Source organism: Mobula birostris, chromosome 13, assembly GCF_030028105.1.
Source record: "Mobula birostris isolate sMobBir1 chromosome 13, sMobBir1.hap1, whole genome shotgun sequence".
Classification (NCBI taxonomy): Eukaryota; Metazoa; Chordata; class Chondrichthyes; order Myliobatiformes; family Myliobatidae; genus Mobula; species Mobula birostris.
In genome coordinates, this window is record NC_092382.1 from 11718562 (window position 1) to 11742300 (window position 23739).

At 46.8% G+C, this 23739-nt stretch overlaps 1 protein-coding gene across 12 annotated transcripts in view; it reads left to right on the forward strand.

The window, feature by feature from the left end:
* Nucleotides 1–23739, forward strand: part of LOC140208368 (NACHT, LRR and PYD domains-containing protein 3-like) — a 111096-nt gene that overhangs the window by 25920 nt on the left and 61437 nt on the right. For 7 of the 12 annotated variants that reach the window (XM_072276985.1, XM_072276980.1, XM_072276987.1 and 4 more), the window contains one exon: nt 4653–9233. The exons of 2 other annotated variants lie outside the window; for them this stretch is intronic. Coding sequence is in view for 1 of the 10 variants with exons in the window: in XM_072276976.1 (XP_072133077.1) it covers nt 23124–23441 (318 nt within the window). In the remaining 9 variants the exon portion in view is untranslated. Of the gene's footprint in view, nt 1–4652; nt 9234–22546; nt 23442–23739 lie in introns of those variants that run through there. 3 more of the 12 variants (XM_072276981.1, XM_072276982.1, XM_072276976.1) reach the window with 3 other exon arrangements.

Genomic DNA, 23739 nt, shown 5'->3' on the forward strand with positions numbered 1-23739 from the left:
GGAAAGTGCTCCAAGGAATGGGATCACCTTGTAAAGTTAAACAGGACAGGAGTTGCATGGTAAATTGTAGGGACCTGAAAAGTATTGCAGAACAGGGAGGTGACCAAGGGTACAGATGCACGATTACCTGGAGATGTTCATACACGTAGGTAGGGCACAGGATGGATGTCACTGTGATGGAAAGATTCCTCACGGGACTGGACAGTGCGTGTGTCAAGGCAATGGTCAGTCTGTGATCTAGGGTACAGCACACTGTATGTCAAAGCGTACGGAGAGGATGTTGCCCAGGGAATTCCACTGTTTGTAATCCGGTGGCTGATCTGTGTGTTACCCTGGGGACAGGACAATGTGTGACTCAAGGCAATGTTCAGTCTGTGACGCAGGGGACCGGACAGTGTGAGATTAGAGGTAATGGTCAATTTGTGACCCAGGGGACCGGACACTTTGACACAGCGGACAGATAATATGTGATCCAGGGGATTGAGCAGTGTGTAATCAGGAGGCTGATCTGTGTGTGACACAGGTGACTGGACAGTTTGTGAACCCGGGAGAGTTTTGCTTGTGGAAAAGAATCCCAGTGATATTTCCCGGTATCACCTGACGCTGTTCCATTAAGATCCCCTGGACATCAGTGTGTTTAGTTACTGCGCAGCCAGTGACCAGTATCACTGTGTCTATCCTGTTCATTTTCTGGGAGTGGATGTGTCTTGTCACCGGCTTATCGGGATGGACACCTGGCAGGCAGTGTGGTTCACATTCACCAACACAGTCCCACTCCAAATCTGGCCAGCCAGAGTCTTAGCTCCATTGTTTGATGGCTCTGGGTCTGTACTCGGTCGAATTTAGAAAGACAAGGGCGGGCCGTGGGGGGTTCTCATTCAACCTTTTTGAATTTTGAAAGGCCTAGAGAGAATAGACGTGGAAAGGATTCAAAATTCAAAGATTCAAACAACTTTATTGTCATTCTAACCGTACATCAGCTCTGCAGGGCAGAATGAGACAGCGTTTCCCAGGAGCAGTGCAATCATAACATAACAAACACAACACTAAATAATAAACATAACAATAAATAGTAAAACACAACAGCCACATGTCAGTTAAAATCAGTTATAAGTGTCCAGTGCAAGTTAAAAGTGTCCAAAGCAGAGTCAGGTAGAGCAGCTATTTAGCAGTCTGACTGGCTGTGGGAGGACGCTGTTTAGTAGCCTTGTGCTTTTAGTTTTGATGCTCCTGTAACGTTTGCCTGATGGCAGAAGAACAAACAGTTCATGGAGAGGGTGTGAGGGGTCTTAATGATGTACCGTGTTTTCTGGAGGCATCGACTCTGAAAGAGGTCTTGGACAGAAGGTAGGGAGACCCCAATAACCTTCTCTGCTCCCCTAACCACCCTCTGCAAGGCTTTTTTGTCGACAGCACTGCAGCTGGAGTACCAGGTTGTGATGCTAAAGGTCAGCACACTCTCAACCACGCCTCTGTAGAATGTAGTTAAGATGTTAGTGGGGAGTGATGCTTGTTTAAGCTTCCTCAGAAAGTGCAATCTCTGCTGGGACCGTTTCACAATCCCAGTGGTGTTCCTGGCCCAGGTGAGACTGTCCGAGATCTGCACCCCAAGGAACTCGACGTTTTCCACTCTCTCCGCAGTGGAGCCGCTGATGCTGAAGGGTGTGTGCTCAGGCTGAGACCGTCTGAAATCGACGATCATCTCCTTGGTTTTGGTGACATTAAGCATCAAGTTGTTATCACTGCACCATCTCTAGGCGTTTGACCTCCTCCCTGTACGTTGTTTCATCATTTTTGCTGATGAGACCCACCACTGTGGTATCATCAGCAAATTTAATGATCAGGTTCTCCTTGAATCTGGCTGCACAGTCATGCGTTAGCAGTGTAAACAGCAGTGGGCTAAGCACACAGCCTTGTGGGGATCCAGTGCTCAGTGTGATGGAGTCAGAGATGTTCCTGCCAACACGGACTGACTGTGGTCTCTCTGTCAAGAAATCCAGAATCCAGCGACACATGGCAGTGTTAAGGCCAAGCAGCGACAGTTTCTCCACTAGTCTCTGCGGGATGATGGTATTGAACGCTGAACTGAAATCAATCTACAGCATTCTGACATAAGTGCCTTTGTTGTCCAAGTGAGAGAGAACTGTGAGAGAGATGCTTCCCATGGTGGGAAAGTCTGGAATAAGAGGACACTGCCTCAGGATAGAGGGGCATCTTTTTGAAACAGAGACGCGGAGAAATTTATTTTGCTGGAGGGTGGTGAATTTGTAGAATTTATTGCCACATGCAGCTGTGGAGGCCAGGTCATCGGGTGTACTTAAGGCAGTGATTGATCGGTTCTTGATTGGACACGGCATCAAAGGTTAGGGGAAGAAAGCCGGGAAATGGGGTTGAGGAGGGGGAAAAAGACCAGCCATGATTGAATTGTGGAGCAGAATCGATGTCCTAATTCTGTTCCCATGTCTCATCATCTCATTGTCGTCACCCATTGTGAATTCTTGGTCTGCTCGGTTCTATATCACTCTAGTATAAACTGCAATTCATCATTTATTTTAGGTGGGTTCATAATGTCCAGCAGCTCGCACTTAATCTTCCTCCGTCACAACATGCGGCCGAGTCATACGTTTGCTATCCTGGTAAATCTGTTCTTCACCCACTTTACCCTTTCCATCTCCTTCCTATAATGAAGCGAACAGAACTGAACACAGTATCCCAAGTGTGGTCTAACCACTCTTTTACAAAACTGGATGATTATCTCAATACGTTTGTGATCGGTTCTCTACTAACGAAGGCCTGCACGCCTTGTTAACATTCCTCCAAATGTGTTCATAATTCAGAGTACCTTTATTATCAAAGTGTGAATACAGCATACAAACTTGAGATTCGTCTTCTTGAACGCACCCACAAAGCAAGGAAACACAGTAAGAAAGAAAAATCACACACACGGAACAAGACCATTAAACGTGTGAACGAACAAGCTGCGCAAATAACAAAAAGCTAACAAATAACACATAGAATATCAGACATCAAATCGCAGAGTGCCCGAAAGCAAATCTACATCCACGATCCGCCGAGGTGAGTGAACCCTATCCAGGACCCGATGTCTGCCGCCACAGCCATCGACTCAGTCAGTTCAACTGTATCTGCACTACAGCAGCAGATACAGTTCCGAGCCGAAGCGCCTCGATTAAATAACGAAAATAGTAAAGCAGTTTCAATGCTGAGGATATTAAACATCACATCGCAGCCTAAGGTGTGTCCACAGATACGAACGCCAAGGCGATCGAACTTGCAGTGTTGGACCCAAAACTCGTTCACCTTCCCCCGAGCAGCACCGAGAGTGAGGGCGGTCAAACGGCTGCAGACGGCACTGAACATGCGTTCGTTTGACGCTCTCATGCTCGACGAATTTAATCTTGCTTGACACGTTATTCGGTGCAGAATAATGGGGTTGAACAAGGGCTAATGACCCGCTATTAGCAATTGACTCACAGTATACTGTCAACGAAACCCTATCTGTACTCCACACCAAATCCACTAAGAGTTCACAGAATCGCCATGTCTTCCAGTCGGCCCCAAAATAAATCTCTAAAGGGAAACCGCAGTCTACAATCGATCGAGTTCAAAAGAAGAAAGAAGTATATTTGGAAAAAGAATCCTATAATTACTTACTGGCGCTGACGGTCATTGCAACCACCTTGCCGGACTGGGCGGAAACTTTGAGAGATCTATGGACGTGGGGTCCAAAGGCTCTGTCCATCCACAGTGCTGAGATTCCAGGCACTAACCCTGTATTCTGCTTTCAAATCCCACCTTCAAGAGTGAATCTATTTACACATTTTCGGGTTGAACTCCATGTGGCATCTCAGCTCTCCGTCCTGCCCATGCTCCGGTGTAGCCTACAGCAATCTTCTACAGACAATGGGACATGGGAGCAGAATTAGGTCATCTGGCCCGTCGAGTCTTCTCCGCAATTCAATCATGGCTGAACCATTTGTTTTACTGATCTTCAACCCCAGTTCCCGGCCTTCTCACCGTAACTTGTGATGCCGTGTTCAACTAAGAACTTATCATACATTCTCTGCCTAAAAAAACACCGTACGACCTGGCCTCCATAGTTGTATGTGGCAACAAATTCCACCAATTCACCACCCCTTTAGCTAAGGAAATTGCTCTGTATCTCTGTTTTCAAAATGTTCCCCTCGATCCTGGGGCTGTGCCTTTTTTTCCTAGACTCTCCCAACATGGGAAACATGCTTTCCCCATCTACTCTGTCTAGGGATTTCAGCATTCAAAAGGTTTCAATGAGATGCCCCCCACCCCACCTCCATCCTTCTGAATTCCAGCGAGTACAGACCCAGAGCCATCAAAGGTTCCTCATATGATAACCCTTTTATTCCTGGAATCATCTTTGTGAACCTCTTCTGGACCCTGTCTAATGCTAGCTCATCTTTTCTAAGACGAGGGGCCCAAAACTGTTCACAATACTCAAGGTGAGGCCTCACCAGTGCCTTATAAAGCCTCAGCATCACCTCCTTGCTCTTAACACCTCGCCACCAAGCCCACTCACCGTCTCCACCCACAAATGCATGCGCTAAGACCCGCAAAGCGGATAGACAATAATTTATAAATTCATAATTCTTCTTTCTCAGTTAAGTCAATGGCGATTGTGATCCTGTCCTGGTGAAGATACGACGTGGCCTCTTCGCCTGCGGCGCTCTCCACCTGGTAGCCATGGTGACGGCAGATCTACAAGCTGGGAGATGATTGGTGAATCCGGATCTGCTCATAGGTCAAAGCATGTATCCATATCGAACTCTGAAATTTGCATTTCTCCAGATAGCCAGATACAATTAAATAACACGAAAGTCACCAGAGAGAAACATCAAACCCACCCTACCCCGCCCCCCCCGGACAAAAACAATGGCATCCGCATCATCAACCCGCGAAAAAAAACACACCCTCGCACAGCAGAACGGTAAAGGAAAGGGCGATAGAGAAAAAATACAACATAAAAAAAAACAAGTCTGAAAAAGTACAAATCATAATCGCAGAACCACGGTACCATCCTCCAATATCACCGATATTCATCGACAGGCAGGAGCACCACACGATATAGAGGCCTACGCGCCTGTCACAACGAACAACACAACTAAAGGCCGCAACTTTTCCATCGGCGATAAAAAGGCAGGCGGTCGGCGCTGACACTCACGCTCGGCTTCTGCATTCTCAGTCTCAGTCACGATCTCTCAATATTCTTCTACGCCATTATCGGCGATTAATGGACGTTTTAAACGGATAAACGCTGTCAAAGATCAGGTTGCGCACCGTCTGGAAGTTTCTTCGCACCGAGGCCGTCCGAGCCATCAAATCTTCCAGAATCTTCTCGGAGCCAGCGTAGCGCTGGATCACTCCATGGGCTACCTGGTAGATGTCGTCCGAAAGAGTCATTTTGACCTTCTCACTCAGAAAGATAGAAGATCGATGAACCCAGATCGGTCGGGCAGAGGACGGATATGAGAGGCTGGGAGCTGATAAGAGGAAAGGGCAAAGGGCTGGAGGAGAAGGAATCTGATAGAGTGTGAAAGTGGATCATGTGGGAAAGGGAATGGGAGGTACCGGGGAGGTGATGGGCAGTTCGGGAAGAGGTATGATGTCAGTTGAGAAATGAGACAGAGGGAAGGGAACAATATCGGGTTGGAGAAATCAATGTTCAGCCCATCAGATCGTAGGTTAACGAGCCGGAATATGAGGTTTTGCTGGTTCCAGATGAGAATGGGTTCACCATGGCAGAGGATGAGGCCAAGAATCGATATGTCGGAATGGAAATTGGATTGGTATTGATATGATTGGCAATCGGGAAATGACGCTTTTTGCGAATGCCGCTGAGGTGCTCGACAAAGCGTCAATTAATTTGATTCATGGTTTGCATGCGTTCAGTATCTTCGTGAACCTGGACGCTGCAGGTTCTTCACAACATTACAGGAACATGCAAACTGCATCGTCTTCTTCATATTTCTGCTGCAAGATCGACAACTGAGGCAATTTCCAAGGTGAAACAGAGGAACCGATGAGGTACAACATTGGTGACAACGTCTGTGGAGCCCAGGAATAGGCGAGATCAACAATAACGCTAATGAAACCGAGAGGTGAGATAGAGAGTGCTTCACAACGGCAGTCACTGACTTGTCGAAACGTCATTTCTTCGTCTTTCAGATTTGGCAATTGCGTGTGAAGCTATGCATACTTCATCACAATTGGGATTTTATCTGAATTACATCATGTTTATTTTTACCCCAGCTGTTGGAAGACACGTCAGCCTCGTGTAGTATTGAATATTAGTGTGCTGGAGCGGGTATAAATGAATGACCGTGGAAATTCATCAGCTCAGAGTTTCTTCAGTGAGATCGCGGGCAGCTGGAAGACAGGCTGAATCTCACTCAACATGCTTGACACATTTTACCGTGCGAGAAAGATATATTTCATGGTCATTGCCGTTATTGGTGTTCCTGGTAAGAACAGAGACGAACTTACATTCGCAGTTCCGTGTGCGCGGTGTCTGGACACGTTTAGTTACCGACAGCGACCTGATGCCGGTGTATCAGCGAGTGCGGTGCACATTGCGACAAAACTTCGTGTTCGTTCAGAAGTTCCCTTCCCGTTTAATCCCCGGCAGAAATTAAACCGGCAGGTGAAACAGATGTAGAGTGGAAGATCGGGGAGATGGATTCATGGCAGGCGGCTTTGATTTATCAATGTAAGTCCTCTGTCACAATAAACACCGGTCAGCACCATTAAGGGCTACTTGGTGTTATTCGCTGCCAATAGTGTAACAAGCTTCAAGTTCAGATTTGAAGATATTGTGCTGTTTTTTTAAGAGATTGGTACGTTTGAAAGTAACGTGGGAAGCGGATCCCACATTAGGGGAGAACGTTAGACATCTTTTGTGAGTTAGACACCGAACCATCGAGAGTTTCGAGAATTCAAATAGGATCTGTGCGGGTTTTAGTGTGGGGTTTGTTCAACGCCCTGCTTTCCATGGTGAAGAGGGAGTTAAGGGTCAGCCCAGCGGTGTCAGCTGGAAGTCAGACGGAATGCATACAATACTCCGCTCTGGAGCAATGAGGATTGGAACATTTAGAATAATGCTTCGGTAATTTGGAGCATACCCAAAAGAGGCAAATGTTTTGTAGTATCTAGTTGTTTTTGATGATTAAAGCACTAATGTGTAAAATACTTGAAAAATTAAACAGGTCAGACAGAATCTTTAGTACAAGAATTGGAACTTTCTGATCGGATATTTTGAGATAGTGTAACTGGGCCCCGGCCAAGAGTAGCTGCTGAATTCAAAAGCAGCGAAATAAGCGGGGCTCCTGTGTGCGGGTGATAAACGGGGAGTCCCGGTGGAGACACAGATTTGCGAACGGCGGGAGTAAATTTGATTTGAACTTTGTAATTGACAGAGGCTGGAGAGCGGGGCTTTGCTGTATGGGGAGTGTGGCGTACATAGGTGACGGGAACGCGGCAATCACAGCCACAGAGAAAGTTACCGAGGTAGCCAAACGCTTATCGAAATCCTTGTGGTTGGAGATATGTATTGATTCACACAAAGTCCCCTCGGCATCGGTTGACAATTCCTCCTGCGAAAACCTGCTCGTGACCAGCGGATCGGCGAGACAGTAATTCCCTTATTCATTTTCATGCTTCCCCAGTGAACCTAGTGGCGATGGTGATCCTGTCCCGGGGAAAGTGCGGCCTCGCCACCTGCACCACTCGCTATCTGGTAGCCATGGCAACCGCAGATCTACTAACCATCATTTTTGATGTCCTACTGTGGCGGGTCAGTTATTACTACTTCCCCGGGACTTTCCTGGACATCACCCCTGTATGCAGTATGATTACTGTCCTGAGAACGGCAGCCACAGACTGTTCTGTCTGGTTCACCGTCACTTTTACGTTTGATCGGTTTGTCGCCATCTGTTGTCAGAAGCAGAAAACAAAATATTGCACCGGGAAAACCGCCAGCGCGATTCTGACAACAACGGCCGTTCTGCTCTGTTTTAAAAACGTGCCAAATTTCTTCAGATATGGTCCTGCGAAAGTGATCGACAATATACCCTGGGACTGTATTGGAAAGCTGAGCTACTATACGGATTTCGCGTGGAAAGGATATAGGATGTTTTCTACGGTTCTAACGCCATTACTCCCGTTCGTGTTAATAGTACTGTTCAACGCTCTGACAGTCAGACACATTTTAGTGACTAGTCGCGTCCGTAAGGGGCTGAGGGGCCAGAGCAAGGCGGAGAACCGCAGTGACCCGGAGATGGAGAGCAGGAGGAGGTCTGTGATCTTACTTCTCACCATCTCCGGAAGCTTCATCATCCTGTGGTCGGTGAGTGTTGCCGAATTCCTCTATAACACCATTGCCGGATTGGATCAGAATAATTACAGCGATTCGGAATACATATTTCAACACATCGGATACATGCTCATGCTGTTAAGTTGCTGCACAAACACGTTTATTTATGGGGTAACCCAGTCCAAGTTCAGAGAGCAGTTCATCCGCGCAGCGAAATATCCGCTCACGTCAATTGTTCAACTAATTAATAAACAGAATATCTAAGCTCTCCTCAGTGGTAGTCGGAGTGTTTTCAACTTGACAAGTAATCGGAGGGAACGTGGCAGCGGCGAAGGTAAATCAGGTTCCGAGTCCGAGAGAGACACAAGCTGGGAACAGACCCCTCGGCACCCGCAGCCCGCGAACTCCATCTCCTACACATTATGAGACTCATCCCAACTGGTGTTATTATTTACTCACCACGTTCCCGCTGACGTCACCGCGCCGCCTCCTTCTCGATGATGACAGAGCGGGTCCGGGTCTGAGGACGTTCAGGACCACATCGGCAGAAATGAATATCATTCGTTACTTTAGTATTTTGCATCAGAATGAAAAGGAAAAAAATGAACAGTCTGAGCGAGCTTACAGTAAACCTCGCATTTACCCTTCGCATTAGATAAACCTGTAATGGGGAAATGTTTAACACTACATAACACGTGCATTAGGGTCAGAATTGTGCAGAATTCTGTGAAAAAAGCCCAGTGCCGACTGTGTTTCAGGGAAAGAATGTCATCTCACTTCCTGATTTCAAATACATTTTTATTGAACAAAACTGCATGTTGAAGCTCCTTTGTTATTTAATTCTCTTTCTCAACTAAATCTGGTCAAACTTGCGGTAAGGGCAAAGACAAGCACACTCGTTTTCGTTTACAAGGAACTTTCGGACTATTCTCGTGGTGTTCAGGATTGGGGCTTTCTGGAGATTTACATAAATATTGCCGGGTGGGCCTAATTGTTTAATGACATTGTGCAGTGACTTTGGGCTGAAACCAGTTGTAGATATGAATCTCCCCCTCCCCCTCCAACTTTCAAATCCCTAACTCTTCCTTCAGTTAGTCCTGATGAAGGGTCTCGGCCTGAAACGTCGACTGTACCTCTTCCTAGATATGCTGCCTGGCCTGCTGCGTTCACCAGCAACTTTGATGTGTGTTGCTTGAATTTCCAGCATCTGCAGAATTCCTGTTGTTTGTAGATATGACTGTTGAGACCATGCACACACTGTTCATGTACCAGAGTCTTTCAATGTCCTCTTTCAATCTCGCATATTTCTGGAGTTTTCACTAATTGAATTTTGTATGTTGTGTGAGTTCGGAGTTGCTGTACCTATTAAGTAAATTGTTTTTGAATGTTTGTCCTGTAATGTCATATCCGGGCGGACATTGTGCATTTCTCTATCTCCAATAATAAATCAGTGGTAATATAATTGCAGAGTCCCGACTCTGAAACTAGATCAGGATTAATTTATAGTGATGTATGGCATCTTTCCTGAGCTAGCACTTTCAAGCAAGATTTTAGTGAATGATGCGTGCCACTTGATTCTGCCGGTGTAAGTAACCAGATTGTAGTGAACTGTCAGGGGATTGTGGTGTGTGTTGGATAGTTTCTGGTTCCTCCGGGCAGTTTCTGCTTTTGTCGTCTTGAATGTGTTAGTCTTTTATAGTGTATCTTTGGTATTTTATGTGTTAAGCGCCTGGTCCTGTATTGTCACAAGGAACTACTCTTTCTGGGAAGAGGTTTCCAGCTTTGAGCCAGGCGTTGGACTTTTGTCGACACCTACTCTGCCGAGATCGAGGGGATGTCGCCCTTGAAAGCTCACGCTTAACCACTGGGTAACTCTTAAGAGTGAAAGACGTGGGAAAGAGACTGCAGAGAGGATGAGAGCGAGAGACCGGGGAGAGAAAGTATTAGTGGAGGGCTGGATGAAGTGGGCAGAGGAAAGACAGAGACCTATTGGAGAGTGAATCGGGGAAGATTGAATGCGGGAGCGAGAGAGACAGTTTTTAGAGACTGGTGCAGGAGTGAGAAACTGTATTACAGAGAGACTGGAGATAAAAGGGCGGGGCGAGGAAGATAGGCAGACTAGGTGTAGAGAGAGAGATTGGGATGAGGAAGGGTGGGAAAGTGTGAGTCAGGGAAAAGTCTTGCGAACCCTGAGGGATCAGACTGATTTCTCTCACGCAGGGCATTCTGGGATTGCAAAACCACCATTCTTAAATTCCTCCAGAACATTCAATGTTTCCCATCTAACTGACCACTCCCTTCCTTGACCACTCCTTCCCACACCGTATCCGCAATCTCCATTTCCCATCCCGTCTTCAGAACAACCACCCTCCCTTCCGCGTTCCTCCTACCTCCCTCCCGTCTCTGTGACCACATCGACCCGCCTCCTGCTACGTATGCGCGGAGTAGTCTGCTGAAACGCTTGTATTGAGTCATGTTAGAAATGAGACACGCTGTGGAACTTACAGTGTGGAGGTTACGATCCGAACCCACCCGAGACGAAACCCCTGAGCTGTTGAAAGCCCGCGGCGAGAGTGCTTCGGTCTATAAACCCGCCCTAATGAACAGCCGCATGCGCACCTGCCATATTATCGCAATCAATCTGATGAAAATGTTAAATATCTTGATATCTTCCCCTGCGTTTCTTCCCATCTGCACCGCATCCTCCCGTCCCTCCTCCGACCTGCCCGTCACTCCCCCTCTCCACAGCGATCATCCTCCCTGCGCTTCTCGAGCGGAACGGTCTCCTTGGCTGAGGCAGGAGGCGGAAGGTCCCGGGGAGCACACCTCCGGGGACGTAGCCATCTTCTGGTCCAGACTGGAGTTCCAAACGGAGCTCAGGACAGCCTGCAGCCAGACCGGACTTGGAGATCGTGTAGAGTCTGGGAGGAAGAGGGTGTGGCCCGGGCTGTAGTCGCCCATACCCTGGAACACGTCTTCTTCTCCACCACAACCTCTGCCCTCCCTTCTACCTTCATTAGGAAGACACAGCGTAGCCTGGCCTCCAGTCCCGCTGCGCAAAACACTCCAACTTCCTGTGTGGCCTTTCGTAACTATCTCAGTCTTTTGTCCAAGGAGCTCAGCGACAGGGTTCTGAGGCCGAAGGGGCCGTGAGGAGGGGCGGGATAGTTGGATATCACCTTCGTGGGGCTGAAAAATGGGGTCACCGGTGGCAGGGATGGTGGGAGCCCCGGATTTCCGGCACTGGTGGGATGAGCGGTGCTCGTGGGCTCGGGGATTCCGTGGTCTTGAGGTCAAGGGAAGTGTGGGTGAGAGCTCGGTAATGCGGGTTTGGACCGCTAGGGGGAGCTGCAAGATGGAGAGAGAGAGTGATTGCTGTGTGGTCTTAATTTAGCTCGATAGTACACATTAACTATTTATGAAATAATACAAACCAAAGACTTTTGCAATATATCATAAGATTGACATTTTAGTGTGATTCATTTTGTTCCAGCAGCCTTCTTTCGTAAACGGGGAAAATGCACCAATCCCACAACCCGTATCTGCCCCCAAAGTAATCCCACTGCCCCATTACATCCCCGCAGCCCCTGTTAGTACCCAAACTGATTAACTGGGTGAGTGGAATCGTGATCCTATCAGGCTGGAAGCTCAGAGCTAAAATCAGGAACGGATGTCCTCTGGGAAATGCACATGGAAAGGTGGAGGTATTTTAGGCAGCGCTTGCGTGCGTCCGGGATCGGTTTGTCCCACTGAAGCAGGGAAAGGATGGTCGGGTGAACGTCAGGTGGGTGACGAGAGATGTAGAACATCTCATCAAGAGGGAGAAAGAAGCTGATTTAAGTTTCAGGAAGCAAGGATCAGACAGGGGTCGAGTTACAAGGCAGACAGAGACGAACTGAAGAATGGAATTAGGAGTGATAGAAACGGTCTCAGAAGGACATAGCAACCACGATTAAGGAAACCCCCCAAGACATTCTAGATATATTTGATGAAGAGGATGATTACAGTGAGAGTAGAACTGGTCAGGGATACAAGGCGAAACGTGCGCCTAGAATCGGGGGAGGTAGGGCCGGGCCTTAATGAAAACTCTACTTCAGTATTCACCAGTGAGAGCGAGCTTGACGTTTGTGAGGTCAGCGACAAACGGGCTGAGGTGTCGAGGTTAAGAAAGAGGATATGTTGGAACTTCTGAGAAACATCAGGATATTTAAGTCCTTTTGTGTGGTCGGGATATACCCCAGGTTACTGCGCGAAGCGAGGGAAGAGATTGCAGCTCCCTTGGAGATGTTCTTTGCATTATCAGTAGCCAGAGAAGTAGTGCCATAGGATTGGAGTGTGGAAAGTATTATTGATTTGTTCAGGAAAGGGAGCAGGGATAACTGTGGAAATTATAGTCCAGTGAATCTTACCTAGATGGTGGGCAAACTATTGGCGAAGGATCTTAGAGACATGATTTATGAGAATGGGGAAGCATAACCTGATTTGGGAAAGTCAGTAAGGCTTTGTGAGGGGCAAGTCATGTCTCACGAGCCGGGTTGAATTCTGTCAGGATGTGACAAAGCACATTGATAAAGGCAGGAAAGTTGATCTGGTATAAATGTATTTTAATAAGGCATTTGATACGGTTCACCATGATAGGCTGTTTCGGAAGGCATGCTATCCAGGGAAAGTTGGCTGGTGGATTCTGAATTGGCTTTTGTCTACAGAAGGCAGAGGAGAATTATCTAGAGAGTATTTTCTCCCTGAAGCATGTTGAGCCGTGGTGCACTGCAGAGATCTCTTCGGGGATCACCTGCTCTTAGTGTTGTTTTTAATAAATGGCTTGTTGAGAAAGTGGAAGGGTGAGATAGTAAGTTTAAAATGATATGGGGATTGGTAGAGTTGTGGATACTGCAAACGATTGTCAGAGGTTACAACAGGACATTGACAGGATGCTGAACAGGGCTGAGTAGTGCCAGATGGAGTTCAAACTGAAAAGGTGTGGAGTGATTCACTTTGGAAGGGAGAATTTGACGGCGCTCCTTCTCTCCACTAGCCTGTATGTCACTTTGGGCAAGGCGTAGCACCTACTTAGCACAATCCCTCGCCCCCACCCCGATCAGGGTCACTTGAAGCCATGGGAGTAAGTGGTAGGTGGTCATGCGAGATGCCGGTGCATGTCACAAGTTCTGACATCGGTCAGACAATCTCTAAAGAGTGTTGATCCTGGGGGCCACCCATCATGAAAAGTCACTGCCCAGCAGGTGGCAATGGCAAACCATCTCTGCAGAAAAAAAGATTTTCTGAGCAATCACATTCATGGAAAGACCATTATGACCTACATCATTTGACATGGCAAATAACGAACCAACAAACAATTATAAACTGGGACTTGGTTAGTGTAAGTGGATTAGATGCTGCAGAATTTGTTAGCAGCATCTTCAGTCAATATGTATGTTGTCCAACAAGTGGAGGGTCTGTACTGCATCTAGTGTTGGGTAATGAGCCCGGCCAGCTGAACGAACAGTGAACACCACACATGAAGTTTCAAGATAGCTGTCGATGAGAGGCATTCACCATGTGGATAACCAAAAGCTTTTACCCAGGCTGAAATGACTAACAGGAGGGGCATAGTTTTAAGGTGTTTGGAAGTAGGTAGTAGATACTAGGGAGATGTCAGAGATCAGTTTTTCACACAGAGAGAGGTGTGCATGCGGAATGCACTGCCAGCGACGGTGGTAGAAGTGGATAAGAGACTCTCCAGTAGGTACATGTGGAACTTAGAAAAATAAAGAGCTATGCTTCAGGGAAATTCTAGGCAGTTTCTAGAGTAGGTTTCATGGTCGGTACAACATGGTGAGCTGAAGAGCCTGTAATGTGCTGTAGATTTCTATGTCTCTATCAGGATAAGCATGGACCCTGCGGAGAGTATTAAACTGGAAAAGGACAAATTATGAGAGCATTAGGCAGGAACTAGGGAGAGTTAACTGGGATCAGATGTTTCCGGGTATCAACATCCGACATGTGGAAAGTGTTTGAAGTCTAACTACACAAAGTACAGGACAGGTATGTTCCAGTCAGAAGGCCAAACAAGGATGGCAAGGTAAGAGAACTGTGGACGTCGAAGGAGGTGATGAATGTCGTCCAGAATAAGAAGGAAAAGTAGGTAAAGTTTAGGAAGCTAAAATGAAACAGAGACTTGGAGGATTATTAAGAAGCCGGGGGAAAAAAAAAACTAGAGTGGAATTAGGAAAGCCAGGGCGCACCATAAAAATATCCTTGGCAAATATGATGAAAGAGAATCTCAAAACATTCTATACATACATCTGGAGCAAAAGGATAACACAGGAGATACATAGAAACATACATAGAAAATAGGTGCAGGAGTAGGCCATTCGGCCCTTCGAGCCTGTGCTGTCATTCAGTATGATCATGGCTGATCATCCAACTCAGAACCCTGCACCAGCCTTCCCTCCATTCCCCCTGATCCCCCTAGCCACAAGGGCCATATCTAACTCCCTCTTAAATATAGCCAATGAACTGGCCTCAACTGTTTCCTGTGGCAGAGAATTCCACAGATTCACCACTCTCTGTGTGAAGAAGATTTTCCTCATCTCGGTCCTAAAAGGCTTCCCCTTTATCCTCAAACTGTGACCCCTCATTCTGGACTTCCCCAACATCGGGAACAATCTTCCTGCATCCAGCCTGTCCAATCCCTTTAGGATTTTATACGTTTCAATCAGATCCCCCCTCAATCTTCTAAATTCCAATGAGTATAAGCCTAGTTCATCCAGTCTTTCATAATATGAAAGTCATGCCATCCCAGGAATCAATGTGGTGAACCTTCTTTGTACTCCCTCTATGGCAAGGATGTCTTTCCTCAGATTAGGGGACCAAAACTGCACACAATACTCCAGGTGTGGTCTCACCAAGGCCTTGTACAACTGCAGTAGTACCTCCCTGCTCCTGTACTCGAATCCTCTCGCTATAAATGCCAGCATACCATTCGCCTTTTTCACCGCCTGCTGTACCTGCATGCCCACTTTCAATGACTGGTGTATAATGACACCCAGGTCTCGTTGCACCTCCCCTTTTCCTAATCAGCCACCATTCAGATAATAATCTGTTTTCCTGTTTTTGCCACCAAAGTGGATAACTTCACATTTATCCACATTAAATTGCATCTGCCATGAATTTGCCCACTCACCCAACCTATCCAAGTCACCCTGCATCCTCTTAGCATCCTCCTCACAGCTAACACTGCCACCCAGCTTCGTGTCATCCTCAAACTTGGAGATGCTGCACTTAATTCCCTCATCCAAGTCATTAATATATATTGTAAACAACTGGGGTCCCAGCACTGAGCCTTGCGGTACCCCACTAGATGTGGGACCACTCAAAGATAAAGGGGGAGGTGAACATTTGGTTGGATGTGAAGGATTGGGTAAGATTCATAACGAATCCTTTACATCAATATTTACCAAAGACAAGGACGTGGAGGATGTGGAGATCAGTGTAAAGTGTATTAACATGCTCGGGTACGTAGAAGTACAGGAGAAGGTAGTGTTGTGTCTCTTAAATAGCATTAAGGTGGATATGTTCCTGGGCCTGATGCGATATACCCCAGGTTATTGACAGAGGGACGTGAACAGATTGCTGGGGCCAATAACAAAATGTTTGTACCCTACCTGACACAGGCAAGGTTCTAGAGGATTGGTGAGCAGCCAATATTGATCCAATATTCAAGAAAGGAACCAGGGATACTCCTGGAAGTTATACACAGTCAGTGATAGGGTTAGTATTTGTGTGTATTTGGAAAAACCATAGCTTTATTAGGAGGAGCCAGCATGGGTTTGTTTGGAGCAAATTGTGTCCTATTAACTTGATTGATTTTATTAATGATGTGACGAGGATGATTGACGAAGGTCGAGTTCTGGATGTTGTTGACACTCATTCTGGTGAGGCTTTTGACAATGTCCCACATGGGAGGCTCATCCAGAAGATTAAGGTTCATGGCATTAATGGTGAATTGGATTCAGAATTGGCTTGCCCGTTGAAGACAGAGGGTGGTGGTTGGAGGGATTGATTCTAGCTGGAGGTCTCTGCTTAGTGGTGTTCCACAGGGATCTGTACTGGGACCTCTGCCGTCTGTGATGTATATAAACATCCCGGTTGTAAATGTACATGGGTGTGAGCAGAATAGATGACAGTCAAAGAATGCAGTGGGATATCCTGTAAATGATTTGCACATATGGGCAGAGAAATGGCAGATGGAGTTTAACCTGGCCAAATGTGAAGTGTTCCACTGCGGTAGGTCAAATGTAAAGATCCAGTACATTGGTAAATGCAAGACCCTTAACAGGAGTAATGAGCAGAAGATCTTGGGATCCATTTATAGCTCTTTGAAAGTGGCTACACAGATTGATAGAGTGGCTAAGAAGGCAAATGGCATCTTTGCCTTTATTAGTCAAGGCACTGAGTTCAAAAGTCAGGGAGTTATGTTCCACCATATAAAACTCTAGTTGGGCCACATCTGGAGTATTGTGCACAGTTCTGATTGCCCCATTCTAGGGAGGAAGTTTGGGAGTTGAAGAGTTTGCAGAAGAGGTTTACGAGGATGTTGCCTGGATTAGAGAACATGTGGTTGGACAAATTTAGGTTGTTGTCTCTGGAGCGGTGGAGACTTAGAGGAAATCTGATAGAGGTTTATAAGATTATGAGAGGTATAGATAGAGTAGGCAGACAGTATCTCTTTAAAGGGATTGAAACGTCTAATACCAGAGGGCATGCATGCAATGTTAGAGGGTGGAGTTCAAAGGAGAAAGGCAACCTCCGTGTGAAAGGCGAGTTATTTTACACAGATATGTTGGTGCCTGGAATGAGCACCTGGGGTGGAGGTAGAGACTACAGTAGGAAGATTTCAGAGACTCTTCAATAGGCTCGTGAATGTGAGGAAAGAAGAGGGACACGGACACTGTGTGTACGTTGTAGATTAGTCTTGTTGGCCATATGAAGACTAATTTACTTGGCAAACTTTCAGGGAGCTAAGAACATTGTGGGTTGAAGATAAATACTGATTTATGTTCTATGTCTGTGTTCTATAACATTGTTCAGTCTACAATGTTTCAATGTGGCTTTCGGTTCAGTGTGTTGTTTTACAATACCGAGCTCCAGACCTTCTTTCAGCATTTTGTCCAACTTTGCCAACCCAGTCCTCATTTTCACAAAGGATTCCGATATCACTCCCTGGGACTGGGAGCCTTTCCCCGTCACCAGGCTGAGGAAGAGCGGGGAATCCTCTGTCGGGCTTCCCTTCTCCGTGAGTTCTGTGATTTCCTGTAAACAATCAGCTTGTTGTGTGACAGACTGAGTGAAAGAGAACGGAGAACACAATATCTGCTCAGTGATGGGACATCCCAGTGACGGTGAGCACAGGAACAGTCACTGGGCAGCCTCTTCACCCATTCTGTAAATTTCTGGGTTCATTCATTAGCAGCAAAGCACTGACTGTGGAAATTACAAATCAGAATATTATTAGAGTCACAGAGCTCAGTAGCACAGAAGCAGACATTCAGCCCTTCTAGTCAATGATGACCTGTTTTTTTGTTTGCTTTTACTGCCTAGTTCCAACTACCAGCGCCATAGCCTTCATACACCTCCTATCCATGTCCACAACCACATTTCATTTAGTGTCTAAATTGAACCCAAATCCACCACTCTCACTGGCAGCTCATTCTGCACTATCACCAAACTTTTATTGAAGAATTCCCCTTCAGATTCCCTTAAAATATCTCACCTTTCCCTCTGAATGATTGTCAAATATGTGGGTGAGAGTGAAGACCGGTTGGAGAGGGAAGGCAATATAACGCTCAGGCTCGCTCAGCTCGCGTTCGTCTCGGGGATTCAGCCTGCGTCCCCGCCAGAATGGGTAATCACGTTTGTGTGGATGCTGTGTAATGTACCCACAACGCAAACTATCAGTCAGTGCACAATTTGCGATTGAATGATTAAGCTTTATAACTCTTACTTTGACTATGTGGTTAGTAGAGAAACAAAATCTAAAAGAAAGAAAAAGGCGCCAATGTTATTAAACAGTCTGTGCACCATCGTTGGAGCTCACGACTGCCGCCCACCACTGGTTCTCCTCCGAGCGTCGCCGACCTTCGGACCCCCGCTCGGAGTCCACCCCGTCCGGCGGTTTGCCAGATTTCTCCATTTGCGGCTTCTCTCTTCATCTCTCCCTCTCTGTCTCGCAAAAGCCCGCAAAAACAACTGCTTGCAAAATCACAAGACAGAATAACATTTCTCCCATTGGATAGTCACCCGTTATAACCCAGCGCGAAGCGCAGAATGAAATATCGCTGCGATGATCGTACGCTCTGGTATCAATTGTTTGGCAACAATAAAGTAAGTAATAGTAATAGTAAAACAAAAAACATTGCTGCTACAGAGAAACCATTACCTCAGCAGTTAACATTACAGAGAAGCCGTTACATTAGCCTCAGCAGTTAAACCTTACAGCGTGTTGCAGCAGTAAGTGGAGGGGAGGGCTGATTGTGGATAAAGAAATGGAGGGGACTGTTTATACTCACAATCCTTCAAAGAAAGTGATTGCTTGAACTTATTTGCTGCAAACTTGCTAGCTGTACCCCGTACATTCTAAATCAAATTATTGTGAAAAGCAGCAATATTCAAATTTCAAAGTAAATTTTATAATCCGAGTACATATATAGTCATGGTCACAGTCATACTTTATTGATCCCGGGGGAAATTGGTTTTCGTTACAGTTGCACCATAAATAATTAAATAGTAATAAAACCATAAATAGTAATATGTAAATTATGCCAGGAAATAAGTCCAGGACCAGCCTATTGGCTCAGGGTGTCTGACCCTCCAAGGGAGGAGTTGTAAAGTTTGATGGTCACAGGCAGGAATGACTTCCTATGACGCTCTGTGTTGCATCTCGGTGAATGAGTCTCTGGCTGAATGTACCCCTGTGCCCAACCAGTCCATTGTGTAGAGTGGATGGGAGACATTGTCCAAGATGGCATGCAACTTGGACAGCATCCTCTTTTCAGATCAGAGAGTCCAGTTCCAACCCCACAACATCACTGGCCTTACGAATGAGTTTGTTGATTCTGTTGGTGTCTGCTACCCTCAGCCTACTGCCCCAGCATACAACAGCAAACATGTCACCATATTCAACCCTGAGATTCTTTTTTCAAGCAGACATACTCGGCAAATCTATGGAATAATAGGTATAACGGGATCAGTGAAAGATCAGGCAAGCTTAGAGGACAGCAAACTGTGCAAATACAAATATAATTAAATAGCAATGAATAACAAAAGCAATGGGTGTAACCCTGGGGACACCACTAGCCACAGGACTCGCGTCCAATAAACAGCCTCCCACCATCACTGTCTGCTTCCTACCATCAAGACAACTGTGCATCCAGTCAGCCAGCTCTCCCTGGATCCCATGTGATCTGACTTTCCACAGCAACTTACAGTGCTGAACCGTATCAAAGGCCTCACTGATGCCCATACAGGCCCCGATCCTGGGACAGAGGTGCCACTGATCAGAGGACAGAGATTTAAACAGAGGGTGAAGAGGTTTAAGGAGATCTGAGGAAGAGATGTTTCACTCAGAAGGTAGCTGAAATCTGGAACTCACAGCCCGAGGTGATGGAGGCAGGTCCCTTCTCAACATTTGCGAAGTGGATGAGCATTGAAACTGCCGAGATACAGTCGGCAATGAACCAAGTGCTGATAAATGGGACCAGTGTAGACAGTGAGTGGATGGTCAGAACAGGTATGGCCGGCCAAAGGCCTGTTACCGTGCTGTGTGATCCACCACTCCAGACATGACAAATTAGCAATAGTGGCACCACAAGACATTGATTTTAAAACTCTACACCCCTCTCCAACCTGAAATAAACCTGACTGCAGCCCTTTGTCACCACTGTGAATACCTGTTTCTGTCAAGGTAACAACAGGCAATTGATGAAGTTCCTGTGTCTTCCATTAATGTTGGTTCCTTACAGCAAAACTAACCCTCTCACTGAGATAGAATCAGTGATTAAATCCGTTCCCAAACGCTGACCTTTCATCCTTGCACATTGTAACTTGAACCATCTCACTGAGGGTCAGATGGAGACACAACCCCTGCCCTCTGCACATGTGATCACATCTCCCCTGCTTCTGACATTTCAAATACCCTCAGAATGGTTTTCTGATTCAGTCTGAAGGTTATGGTAATTCAGCTCGTCGTCAGACCTGACAAACCATGTCTTCCCATAGCTGGTTCCACCTGTTGGTGTGTCCTCTTTCCTCCACCTCCAGGGAAGCTGCATCTCCACACAAACTCCTCACTTAAGGCGACTGCCTAATCAAGTCACTGTCGCTCTCCTGATACCGTGTCTGACTTGCTCACCCCCAGGCATCCTCCGTCAACGAGCCTCTTCTTTAGTCACCAACTGTGAGATTATATATTTTAAAAATCGAAACGATGTATTCGGCAGCTCTTTTACCCCTCCACCCCTGACCGTGCTTTGCTGGTTAAAACTCTCTCTCCCTTTGCAAACCCCTGATATGCCACCGGATCCAAACCCGTGTCCGTCTCTGATGCAGAGGTCACTGACCCCTCCCCACCCCTTCTCAATCTGCACTCGCAGCCCATGACCGTGACAGATGTCTCTGGACTCTGGGGCTCTGTAACAAACAAAACTTCAACGGCAAGTTTAGACATTAACGTGTGAGCAAGTTAGAATTGTTGCTTCCTGAAAGGACACGCGAGTTGAGCTGTCTGAGCCAAGGACCAGATTCTCCCTGGTTCACAACGTAATTTGTCCGGGGTCCCATTCCTCCAGGGTCATGGAATGTCCGATCTCTCCCACTAACAACATCGTCACCCCACCTCACCACCTACGGTTCCGCACCGTTCTCACCACTCTCCCCACAAGCACACGTCCACCCATAACCTTTTACCCACACACACAGACAGATCCCCTTCACCCCAAACCCGTTTGGAGAACCACAACTAAATGATCTCATAGCCCGGGCTCGGAAGCAAAGCTAAATCCGGGTTTGCAAGACCGGAGAGCCCGCAGCCTCCAGCCGAGCTCGGTCCCGACTCTTTCCCAATGCAAGCGGCTCCCGATCTCAACAATGCTGAGATCGCCGCCCGAACGATACAGCATCTGGACCACTGGCCGGAGGCCGGAGAGACAACACAGAGAGCTCGGACGTCTGGTTCTTTCACTGGGACACCCCGAACTCCCTATCAACACCATCCAGTCGACTCTGGGCGAACTTTAAAGACCAACAAGTATAATTCTTCTCAGCGATCAGCCGTCTGAATGATTCCCTGACTTTGAGAGGAAGGGGTACGTATGGTCCACATTGTCAGGGCGTTTAGTTTACCAGGAGACAGAGACTGCAGGGACGAGCGATCGTTTTTTGTTTTTGCTAATACACTGTGTAGGCTCCATTGGCAATTCTGTTTCGCATTAATTAAAAAGAACAGTTGTTTATGAAAATACTAAACAACAAGATACTGCATTGAGTGAAGACATCCCAAGCCAGATCAGTCTGGAATGTCCTCCTCGAAACATTTCACAAACAAGAGAAAGTCTGCAAATGCTGGAATTCCAAGGAACACACACAAAATGCTGGAGGAACTCTGCAGGCTGGGCAGCATCTATGTAAGATGGTACAGTGGGCGTTTCGGGCGGGGACCCTTCGGCAGGATGCTGTCCGGACTGCTGAGTTCCTCCAGTATTTTGTGTGTGTTGCCCAGAAACAGTTGTGGTTTGGTGACCCAACTCGAGACAAACGCAACGCTGCCCACTCCACCAACAACACGGGACGGCCTGACATAGAGAAGCGAATTTACATCACACAACACTGGATTCAGTCATGAAACATTAATTAGATTTCTTGTTTCAAATCATAAGAAACGAATGGTGTTTTCAGTTGGAAGCGCTCCCCACCCGTGACGTCACAATGCCGACCGCACGCGCCTGACGTGACACATGGGCTCCCACATTGAATCTGCTGTCACGTGCAGGGTGCAATATGTCCACACGCGCTGCTGTTCTCGAGCTTTTTCGGTTTAACGGTTGAGCTGCAAAGTACGTGCCACCTCCCCCCTCCCACAGTCAACGGAGGGATTGAACGGAATTGAACAGATTGCCCAGCTTCGCTATTCCCATTGGTGCGAAGCGATGTCAATCCCTGCTCACACCCAATAGCGGAGGCGGACCAGAGGAGAGGGCGTTGCCCCCGCTGACCCGTCTCCCGCTGCTGCCGAACTCCCTGCCTTGTGCAGCTGGATCCTGGACTTCCTGCCAGATCGCCGGCAGGTGGTAACAGTGGACTTCCTCACCTCTGTCTCTCTGACCCTCAGCACACACACCCACCCCATAGGGTTGTCTCCTTGGCCCCTTCCTTTACTCTCTGTACTCCCATGACTGTGTCGCCACCCACAGCTCCAATCTGCTAATAGATAGATAGATAGATAGATAGACAGATAGATAAACATACTTTATTGATCCCGAGGGAATTTGGGTTTCGTTACAGTTGCACCAACCAAGAATAGAGCATAAATATAACAATATAAAACCATAAATAATTAGATAATAATATGTAAGTTATGCCAGACGGAAATAAGTCCAGGACCAGCCTATTGGCTCAGGGTGTCTGACCCTCCAAGGGAGGAGTGTAAAGTTTGATGGCCACAGGCAGGAATGACTTCCTATGACGCTCTGTGCTGCATCTCGGTGGAATGAGTCTCTGGCTGAATGTACGCCTGTGCCCAATTAGTACCTTATGTAGTGGATGGGAGACATTGTCCAAGATGGCATGCCACAGACTCGTAGAACATTCTCAGCATCGTCCGACAGATGTTAAAGGACTTCAGTCTCCTCAGGACATAGAGACGGCTCTGTGTGGTGAAAAAAGCAAAACAGCTCCTCTTTCCCCTCAGACCATTGGGGACCCCAGTCACCCCAACCACAAACTGTTCCTGCTGCTACCATCTGGGAAACGGTACCGCAACATAAAAGTCAGGACCAACAGACTCCGGGACAGCTTCTGCTGCCAGGTCATCAGACTCATTAATTAATGCTGACAAAATCGTATTTCTATGTTATATTGTTGTACATAGAATTTATTATAAATTACTATAAATTGCACATTGCATATTTAGTCGGAAACGTAAATTAAAGATTTTTACTCATGCATATGAAGAATGTAAGTAATAAACTCAAATCAATTCCCTGCCCATCTGGGATAATCACTGTCCAGCCTGTATCCCACCACCTCAATGATATATATCAACCATCTTGTTCAATCTCTGTCCAACCTGTGTCCCATCAATGATTATATATCGACAATCTCTC